Source organism: Phoxinus phoxinus, assembly GCF_949152265.1.
Source record: "Phoxinus phoxinus genome assembly, chromosome: 1".
Taxonomy (NCBI): Eukaryota; Metazoa; Chordata; class Actinopteri; order Cypriniformes; family Leuciscidae; genus Phoxinus; species Phoxinus phoxinus.
Window position 1 is genome coordinate 43,099,223 of NC_136876.1, and position 11,212 is coordinate 43,110,434.

The following is an 11,212-nucleotide window of genomic DNA, read 5'->3' on the forward strand; positions in this document are numbered from 1 at the left end:
TAAAAATAATAATAATATCACTATAATTATTTAGTAAAGGAGAGAGCTTAAAGTCCCACTCCGATCATATTTTGAGCTATTTTTAAACATTCCCGGTGGTCTTTAAATTATGATTATGCCATTTTTAGCCAAAATCTCAAAACCTGTGCCGTTTTCTGGGACTTCGCTTCAGCAGAGCGGCAGTAGCTCATTAGCAATTCGCCTCTGCGTTGTGGGCGGAGCCGTTGGCACGGAGAAGCATTACAGTTTTATATATACACGTTAATTATTATTATCCGAAGTTAATCAAAGTTATCACCGATCACCGATCATTATTTCACTCCGAGACGTCGCGGTAAAAAACAGCTCGACTTCGTCTCAATATTTCATCCCTCCCACGGTGATCAATCAGGACATATTTAGTATCAGTGGATTGCTCGGAATTTCGGGATTATTATGATGCTAATGTCACCGCTATATCTGAAAAACTGACTGACTCTCTCACGAGTGATGGGCTTGACACACGAGAGGACAAACGACTGCGACAGGCGAAACTCGTCGCCACCCGGCGTGTGCAAGTCTACTTGGACGAGCGCGGAATTTCACATGCACGAATGTCGCCTGTTGCTTGGCTGGAGGAGGCTGGCTGCACTCTCTCATTATGTAATGATGTAATTACTGACGGGATCAGTCTGTGCTCTCCAAACTTTAGTTTTGACGATTGATAGACGGTGAAAAGTGACTTATTTGTTACAGTATGTGTTCCAATTTGAGTATGAGCTTGTGGCCCCGCCCAGTGGAGTTACTACGTCATAACTCCAGTCTATTTTAAACGGCATTTTAGCGTCTGCTACTGATTCACAGACATTTGAATGTAGAAATACTCAGAAATACAACTTTGAGCTTATTTTTCTCAAGATATGTCCTCTAACATCAGAAAAATGCCACAAGAACATGTTAACACCTAGAAAAACATGATTTTCATCGGAGTGGGTCTTTAAGCGATAGTAAAATAATATTTCAAATGTTCACAAGCGCATGTGTTTAAAATAATGATAGAAATAGCCTACATTATTTCGGTTTCAGTTTATTTGTTTTCAATCCGGCTTTGTTGTTCAATGTATTTGGAGAATTTGATAGGGATGAAAAGTCCTAAAGCAAAGTATTTATTCTTTATTGAAAGATGTTGGTTTTGTAACGTAAAAACCTCCCTCTCCCTTACTTTATTTTTGTGTATCTTACACATCGTTTTTATTCTAATTTATTGTTTGGCATGTTGTGGAAAATGTGATGTTAAAATTGACCAGTGATCATTAAAGTTTTTTTTGTTTTTGTTTTTCGGCTTTGTATCATGTTTTAAAAGTAAAAAAAAAGCTAGATGTCACGTCTTTTTACGTCACCTCCGCTTTTTCCATGTCATGTCCTAAAACAGACCTCAGATCAGTTGGATCGCTGTCATTCTCCGCTCAGTTCGTTGTTTTTCATATTAACAGCTGATTCAGGGTCAGTCATTTGCGACGTATGTACGCCGTTAGGTTGTGTAAACCCACCGACAGTCACTTCCGCGTTGAGGAAGCATGATGTTAATAACTATCAGCACTATGGGTTTAACAGCAGTTTCAAGTTTAAACAGTTTCAGATGTCAGATGTTTAGAGCAGCCTGTGTCAGTAAACGTTATAATGTTCAAAGTCTCCGCTGTGTCTCCAGATCAACACAGTCACAGACCAACACACTGGTAGGTCACTGGCTTAACATGTAGTAACGTTAACCATGTTTTCTTTGACTGATTTATTACCATTTGTATAAACACTGTTTTACTACAAACACCATGGTATAAACCGTGGTTAATTTGTGGTTACCATGGTTTAAATAACCATGTTTGTTTTATTTTAAGTAAAACCATGGTTCGATCAAATATACTCCTGATATTTCATATGCCAGGTAATTAGAGTTATTAAAGTGTTGTCTGTCATCCTACCTTTAATTGTAACTGATCACTGTTCTGCTGTAATTATGACACAGATGCTTGTTTTCGACCTTTTTTTATTGACAGAAACTGGGAGTGTCATTATAGTAAATTAATTAAACTGTTATTTTTGTGATTACAGAAGTTTCAAGAACTGTATGTTCAATACCAATAGTTTATGATGATACTAAGTAAAATTTCAGAATGAATTGAGGATTAGCCTACATTTAAAAATATATATATACATTTTCAGTTGTTTAGACCTTAATTTTATGTTCTTTTTTTTATTTCTTTTTTTATTTTTATGAATTAATTTAAACCATATTAAAGGGATAGTTCACCCAACATTTTAATTCTCTCATTAATTACTCACCCTCGTGTCTTTCCAAACCTGTAAGAATTTCGTTCATCTTCAGTACACAAATGAAGATATTTTTGATGAAATCTGCGAGATTTCTTGTCACTCCATTGACAGTCTACGCAATTACCACTTTCAAGCCACAGAAAGTAATGTCATTAAGACATAAATAAAGTAATCCATGTAACAACAGTGGTTTAACCCCAATTTTATGAAGCAATGCAAGTACTATTTTTGCGCAAAACAAGCCATAATTTACATTACGCGACAGCAGATGTTGTGTGAACGCCATCAAAGAAGAATATTTTGTAAAAAAAAAAGGAAAATTTTGTTTTTTGCACAAACAAAGCACGCGAGTCACCTCATAAAATGAAAGTTAAACCACTGGCATACCATGGATTACTTTAATGACGTCTTTACTACCTTTCTGGGGCTTGAAAGTGGTAGTTGCGTAGACTGTCAATGGAGGGACAGAAATCGTTTAAGATTTCATTAAAAAGATCTTCATTTGAGTTCCGAATATGAACGAATGTCTTGCGGGTGAGAAATTAATGACAGAATTAAAAATTTTAATCATCCTGCATTCCCCTTCAAAGTTTGCCGAGGCCCCCTAGTGGGTCCCCGGGCCCCTGGTTGAGAACCACTGGTCTGAAGTGTGTCTGTTTTATAAATGATGGTTATATGTAGTGTAGATTAACTCCAGCATGTTCATTTATTGTATGTGACTTTCTTCTTCAGTTTAGGACATGTAGGACAGCACCATGTGTGTCGCTTCTCAACATGCGGACGCTGTCCACTCTACCTCCTCCTCCCTCATCTAGCAGAGACAAATCCAACAACAAGAAGATTGGTGTAAGCCTCATTCACAGCAAGATGTAAAGATCAGGGGCCTGATGTATAAACCTTGCGAATGCACAAAAAAGGTATGAAAATGTGCGTACGCAAATTTCCACGCACATATCGGGATTTATAGTGTAAAACGTCTCCGCGCTCTTTTACTGGAGTGAGTGAAGTAAACAGATTGATTTTAAACTCTGTTTTTACTTTGATATACACATTTAGATATTAGATATTTAGATATAATAATAATAATAATAATATAGAATATTATTTAATATTATTAAAATATTCAATGTTAAAGGAGTTATTAAAGGACAATTCCGGTGAAAGATGAACCTAGGGGTTAATAACACATGGTTACCGAGTCGATCGTTCTCTGGGATGCGTTTTCATGATAATCAAATGTAAAGAGTTTTATCTCTAAAAACTGATTGGCTAATAACGCTAGTATATGGGACATCGAATATGAGTCTAGTCGAGCCACGAACGCCGAGCTACGTTAGATTTCATAAACGTAATTCCTATCGACCAGCTCACTTAGCATGGCGTTCATGGCTCGACTGGTCGAGACTGTTTTCCAAGATGGCTCCTGCCTGTATACGCGTAATGTACTGTCTTTATAAAGTATCTTCTTATTAAACTGTCTGAACACTTACAAAGATCTCAATGCTTCGGTTTGCATGTAGGGACCCTCATTATACTACCGTGTTAGTGTGAGGCTATTTTGAGCCTTGTTAGTGTATTAACTAATGATTTCTTTTTACTTATATCTGATGTCCCATATACTAGCGTTATAAGCTAATCTGTTTTTAGAGATAAAACTGTTTACATTCGATTATCATGAAAACACATCCCAGAGAACGATCGACTCGGTAACCATGTGTTATTAACCCCTAGGTTCATTTTTCACCCGAATTGTCCTTTAAGCACTCAACTTTCATTAAGTCATTATCTGCCAGAAACTAGTTATTTTAGTCGATAAAGTTTTAAATAGCCTATGGATATTTTTCTTACTCGAACGCATCGCTTCGCTTCAGAAGGCCATTATTAACCCCCCCCAGAGACGCGAGGAGCACTTTTATCATGAATAGATGCACTTTTATGGACTTCAAAACATAAATGACTATTCACTGCCATTCTAAGGCTTGGAAATGCCAGGACATTTTTTTTTTTTATATAACTCCGATTATATTCGTCTAAAAGAAGAATGTCATATACACCTAGGATGGCTTGAGGGTGAGTAAATCATAGGATAATTTTTGGGTGAACTATCCCTTTAATGACAGCGAAGAGTGCTAGGTATATGGAAATTCCTCTGTAAACTATATTGCTAAAGGAAATATTTCTCGCGAGAACAGTAATCAATGATGCATGGAAGCTTGTTTCCGCCACAGAATAAAACCTTTTAAAAGACAATTGCGACTATATCATGCAATTCTTACTTTATTGCGACTTGATATCACGCAATTCTGAGATAAAAAGTCAGAATTGCGAGATATAAACTTCTATAAAAATAATAAAAAAATCTGTGGCGGAAACAAGCTTCCATAATGATGCGACTGAGCATATATTTATTCTAAAATAAGACAAAGGATACTAAATGATTTTTAGTCATGTAATGTGACGGCACAAATGGCATTTATAGTCCGTATCTCACGGGGGGGGGGGAATGTACGCACAATCTTCCGCTGATTAGGATTTCTCAATGGAATTTTGCGCAGGTTCTGGCATTAGTACGGTTTATAAATCTGAAAACTTTTGTTAGTTCGCAAAATCTATCTTTTGTGCATACACACTTTTTTAAGGATGACATCTACGTAAAGTTTTATACATTAGGCCCCATGACTGCTAACTGAAAGATTGTTGTTTTCCCAACACCCTGGGTTTTGGATAAAAGGGTCCATAAAAATAACAAATTTGGAATGCATTTGTAAATTAGTATAATCAAACAGGATGCATTTATTTGATCAATAATACAGTAAAAACAGGAATAAAAATGTATTATTATTTACAATTTTCTATTGTAATATTTTCAAATATAATTCATTCCTGTGATCAAATCTGAAGAATAGTTCATCATTCCAGTCTTCAGTGTCACACGATCCTTCAGAAATCATGCTAATAAAATGATTTGCTGCTCAAGAAACCTTTCTGATTATCAATGTTGAAAACAATTGTGCTGCTTCACATTTTTGTGAAGAAAAAAAAATCAGGATTCTTTGATAAATAGAAAGTAAAAAAAACAACATTTCCTTTTACATATATATATAAAAAAAACATTTTATATGTCTTTGCTGTCACGTTTGATCAATTTTTATGAATCCTTTCTGGATAGAAGTATTAATTTCACATTTTTGAATGCAAATATTCAGGGTTTCCAGAAATCTTTTACAGTGTACGGTATTCAAAAAAAGAAACTGGTTAAGAAGTTTGCTTCGGGACACAATAATCTCAGTTACACAGCAAGTGCTGATCCTTCCCAGCAATCCAAATATTTTACCTTTTTTAATAGGACACTTCACAAAAGGGTTTGACATTGTTTGTGGATTACCAATGATTGGGTGTATTTTGATCAGACGTATGAATGGTACTGATGTCTCTTCCACAGCCAGTTACATGGAAATCTCTTGCTATCACATTTGCGCTGGGAGGAGGTCTTCTTCTAGCGATGAAATACTTCAAGAGAGAAAAAGAGGAAAGTAAGGACTCTGATCTATGCATGTATAAATGATTAACCTACACCACATTGTTTTTGCATCCTTATATTATGCAAATGCTCCACAACATAATGAGAGCTTTATCATTAATGTGTCTTTTGTTGTTGTAGTGATTGAGAAAGAAAGAACAAAGTCGATGGGAAAACCAGCTCTCGGAGGTCCATTCTCGCTTGTCGACCACAACAATAAACCCGCGAAGAATGAAGATTTTCTTGGCCAGTGGCTGCTGATATATTTCGGTTTCACACACTGTCCAGACATCTGTCCTGATGAACTGGAGAAAATGATTGAGGTCGTTGATGAGATTGGTAATGTATCTTTTTTTTTTTTTTTTTACTATGTAGAGCCACAGTTTTGATTTTTATTGACACTATAAAGCTCTCAGGTTTGATGTTTGAATATTAAAATGTTTGGACACTTAAACAGGCTCTATGTAGAGTTCAGAAACTCTTATTATTAGCAACAACTTATTGTTCATGCGCGCTCTCGTGCACACGTAACGTACAAGAAACTAAACCTGATTCAAGGTCCGGATATACTCACGGCGAATCACTTTTTCGTTCTTCTCATAGAAGTAAAAAGTAGTTGTAAATATCTTTGCAGTGATGTTCTTTTAAAGGGTAATTCTCGCCTAAATTTATCCTAGGCTGTTTTTGTTAATCTTCCAGAGTCAAACATTTGTGTAAAAGCATAATTAGAATGTAAACGGCACTTTTAAGTTTGACCGTATTTTCGTTTTCGGTCAAAATGCCTTTTGAATGGGAGTGCTAGGGGCACTACAATGATAGCATCAAAATCGCTATTTTACACTACGAAGGTTCGACACAACATAAACTGTGCTTGAAGTATCACCAGGGGATCTACACATGAACTCCAGCATTGACTACATTGTTTGTGTACATAAAGTTTACTAAAAAGAACAGTTTTGTACGACTCACTTTATCAGTTTGTGTTTCCGGTGGCTGGAATTTTGTCAGTCAAAAGTAATCGATCTCCGAATGCAACGTAACATAAGGAGAGTAAAGATGGAAAGCTCCTAAAGCTTGTTTCATATTGCCATGAGCTAAGTGTCTAAGTTATCATGCTTTTCATTGGAATTACAAGTGCATGACATTTCCTCATATGGAGTCAGTTCATTACGCTGCATTCGGCAGATCGACTACTTTTGACTGACAAAATGCCGGCGGACGGAAACACAGTGAGTTGTTCAAAATCTTTCTTTTTAGTAAACTCTGTGTACACAATCAATGTAGTCAATGCTGGAGTTCATGTGTAGAGCCCCTGGTGATACTTCAAGCACAGTTAATGTTGTGTCGAGCCGCCTTTTTAAAAATTTTTGATGCTCTCATAGAAGTGCCCCTAGCACTCCCATTCAAAAGGTATTTTGACCAAAAACGAAAAAACGGTCAAACTAAAAAGTGGAGTTTCCATCTAATTATGCTTTTACACAAAAGTTTGACTTGGGTAGATTAACAAAAATAGCCTAGGATAAATTTTGGCGACAGTTACCATTTAACAAACATCCCAACGTTGTCCACTTGGTTTAGAGCAACATTTAGATGAAAATTTACATTTGTGCTGTGTGTTTTCTTCTCAATAACAAAATAAACGCACAACAAAAATGACAGCGGTGAGAAAACCGCAATTACCGTAAAACTTCAAATAATAGCCCGGGCTTTTATTTTCCCAAATCGCCGAACTGCACCGGCTTGTATTGGAGACAGGCGTCTATATGAGACAGGCCTTTAATTTAGTGTTGAGACTTCACCCTGCGCTGCAATATACATTTAGCTTTACATTCATTTACAGAAATCAGCTGGTTGAATGAAAATTGCTGATGCTATCGGATTTTCAGATGATATTCTCAATTGAGTTAACGGACGCTCTGAGATAAAGTGAATTCAGACTGTAGTGTAGACTAAGCAACGATTGTATTTAATTGTACAGTACAATCATAACATAGACATGATCTTAATTCCATAATGTCCTTAAACATAACAATATTGCTGACCATAAACTGACAAAGTGCGCGTCCGATAACTCGAGTTGTCATAAACGCCGCACGCGCGCGCTTCTCGTCCGGTGTGCGATAACGCGAGTTGTCACAGACGCGGCGCGGTGCTTCTCGTCCGGTGTGCGAACGCGAGTTGTCACAGACGCGGCGCGGTGCTTCTCGTCCGGTGTGCGATAACTCGAGTTGTCATAGACGCGGCGCTTCTCGTCCGGTGTGCGATACATAGACGCGGCGCTTCTCGTCCGGTGTGCGATACATAGACGCGGCGCTTCTCGTCCGGTGTGCGATACATAGACGCGGCGCGGCGCTTCTCGTCCGGTGTGCGATACATAGACGCGGCGCGGCGCATCTCGTCCGGTGTGCGATACATAGACGCGGCGCGGCGCATCTCGTCCGGTGTGCGATACATAGACGCGGCGCGGCGCATCTCGTCCGGTGTGCGATACATAGACGCGGCGCGGCGCATCTCGTCCGGTGTGCGATACCTCCTGCCTTGCTTGCGCTAACAGCTCCCGCCCAAATGCGCAGGGCTCTCTTGCGTGCCCAATCTACACCATATAACTGGCTTAAACAGACAATCTGACGGGTTTTAGAAGATTAAATACAACCCGAAACTAAAAAAAGACCCGGCCTCTATTTGAGACCGGCCTTTATTTATCCAAACCTGTAGCCACACCAGGCGTGTAAAAGAGACAGGCGTCTATTTGGGACTCGGCTATTATTTGAAGTTTTACGGTAAGAAAGCATCTGATCATGTGGATTTGTTTGCATGAGCTCTGCGATTCACCGGCATCAAGATAAGGTCATTAAAATCACACTGTTATGATAGTTATATTACAAAGAATATTTGAGACTATAGACTATATAGATCTGACTATGTGAGACTATAAATCAAATGAATCCCTTTTCTTTGCATGACAGATTGACTTTACAGTACAGAACGTCTCTTTCGGCATTATCCAGAATATTGTATTTCATTTCATGTGCAATTGAACGGAAGAGAGGCTCTCGGGAGCGTGTAAACAGCACATCCTGGCATTTTCCTGGCAAAAATTACCCGAGTCCTTCACTTAAAAATCAGTCTACAGGCTTTCATAGACAACCTAGGAAGTTGGTGAGATTGATTAGCAAAAAAAAAAAAAAACAATTAATACATGAAAATACTTACATATAGTACCTATAAGTTACCACTAAAACATATATATATATGTGAATGCATTTCATAATATATATTAAGAATTAATAATAATATAATTAATCATGTATAATAATTATTATTATTATTATTACATCAGATGAGTTGGCACACAAAGTGGCTTTAAAAAATAAAAAAAATAGTACAAGACCCATTTCAAGGAACTCTACTTGTGTCTTACATTTCTGTCACAGATAAAATTAAAACCCTTCCAGACTTAACACCAATCCTCATCACCATTGATCCTGATAGAGACACACCCGAAGCAATGGCAGCGTATGTCAAAGGTGAGCAGGGATGATCTTTATTACTCTGCACTCACCATATGCTGTGAAATGATTTCCTCATCATGTATATTTTTTAATATCTCGCATGCAGAGTTTTCCCCAAAGCTGATCGGTCTGACAGGCGAAACCGCCCAGGTCGAGCAAGCGTCCAGAGCCTACAGAGTCTATTACAGCCGGGGCCCAAAAGATGAAGACAACGACTACATTGTGAGTTTTTGGTTCCCCTTAATAATGTTGTTTGGCTTGTGTAATAAACTTGACACAAGAAAATTGGTTTTCTCTTGCCTTATGTTAATGAATTTAATTCCTAATAATCTCACAAGCCTGAAGTCAGCATGCAAATACTGTATTTCCCTGTAATTGCAGGTAGATCACACCATCATAATGTACCTGGTGGGACCTGATGGCCAGTTTCTTGAATATTTTGGACAGAACAAGAAATCCTCTGAGATCTCCTCATCCATTGCATCCTACATGAGAAAGTACAAACATGGAAAATGAGTCAAAGTGCAAGGCTTCAGTACACACTTGAGTGTTTATTTCTGACTCAGAACACTGTCGTTATTTCACTTCCTGTGAAATGTTCTATTTATTTGAAGTGAAACCCTGATTCACAAAATCAAAAATTCTGAAGCATTCCCCATTTTGCTGCAGCCCAACAGTAACTTGTTGATCTTTGTTATTCATTTCTGTACACAGCAATGTAATTCAGAGGATTCATCTTCAATAAACTGTGTTTTGATTGCTATTTTTGTAATGCATTGTGTTGATGAATTGTGTGGAACATGTTGCATAACAAATTAAGTAGACTTTACATCAAATAAATTAATAATTTATGTAAATTCTATGAATGTAATGACCCTTCGCTGGGAGCTTGATTGACAGGTGATCTGACCGTGACCAATCATATTTCACCATCCGCCATTTTGTCCGACAAAGCAGTCAGGAAGTAGATTAACATGGGAGGATTTGAACTTGAGAAGCGGAGTGTACTGACGCCTTTCTGTGGTTAAAACAACATTCCTCCTGATGTTCATTCATGTTTATTTGATGCTATAGATTAACTAGAAGGAAGAGATGATCGGTTCACGAGCAGCTTTAACTGATGCTCTACAGCGATCTGTCACGACACATTAAAGAGCCACAAAACCGTATTTATTGTTTACATTTCTTTAAAAAAATGACCAAATTTGAAAAGTGAGACTTTGTTTAATATCAAAGTAAGCTGGTCTGTCTGTCAGCGCGTTGTCAGTGTCCTCTCTGCTCCGTGATGTATTTTTCAATGCGTGAGAACCATAGACAGTATATAAGATGGACACAGTGACCCCATAGGTTTCAACGGAGAAAAGTGACCGCTGACCGTAGTGCGCAGGCTCAAACTGAGCTTGACGACGTAGGTGTGACGTGAGCAACCTGTTTGACAGTTGTAAGTCTTCTAGTAGATGTGCCGAGAGAAATCTGGATCATTCCCTTCTGAATCTCGCGTGAGGAGAGCGTGAGTATTAGCTGTCCATGAGCTAGCAGCAGAAGCAACTTTATCACTCTCTATGGGCTTGTCCCTTGACTTTATGCCTCCACGTCCCCCCGATTGTTTGCGAGCTTCTCCGCCTGTCTATACGGTAATTTCTCGACTGTGCGACAGAGAGTCGAGTGGTTATGACGCAATCGTTAGCCTATTTTTACAAAAACTGCTCCTACGTGGCCATAACGTAAGATACAAGGTAATGGAGCCGTTTCTATTCATTGTCGTGTTTCTTTAGAAATAAATAATGGACAAATGTTAAACTAATCTTTAAACGCCTCAGATGTAAAGTTATTCGCTGTCAAAGTGACGCCAAAATGAATGGGAGTCAAT

General features: G+C 38.0%; 1 protein-coding gene across 1 annotated transcript; it reads left to right on the forward strand.

Moving 5' to 3' along the window:
• Positions 1-1,491: 1,491 nt before the first annotated feature.
• Positions 1,492-10,104, forward strand: sco1 (synthesis of cytochrome C oxidase 1). Its single transcript, XM_079622117.1, has 7 exons — positions 1,492-1,715; positions 3,043-3,156; positions 5,753-5,843; positions 5,972-6,169; positions 9,265-9,357; positions 9,449-9,564; positions 9,724-10,104. The coding sequence occupies exons 1-7, from the start codon at positions 1,557-1,559 to the stop codon at positions 9,856-9,858; spliced, it is 906 nt and encodes a 301-aa protein (XP_079478243.1). The 5' UTR covers positions 1,492-1,556; the 3' UTR covers positions 9,859-10,104.
• Positions 10,105-11,212: the final 1,108 nt, after the last annotated feature.

Coding starts and splice junctions, on each gene's coding strand:
- sco1 (XM_079622117.1), top strand. CDS start 1,557: ATGATGTTAATAACTATCAGCACTATGGGTTTAACAGCAGTTTCAAGT. Junction 5,844..5,971: donor CAAGAGAGAAAAAGAGGAAA/GTAAGGACTCTG, acceptor TTGTTGTTGTAG/TGATTGAGAAAGAAAGAACA. Junction 9,565..9,723: donor ATGAAGACAACGACTACATT/GTGAGTTTTTGG, acceptor CTGTAATTGCAG/GTAGATCACACCATCATAAT.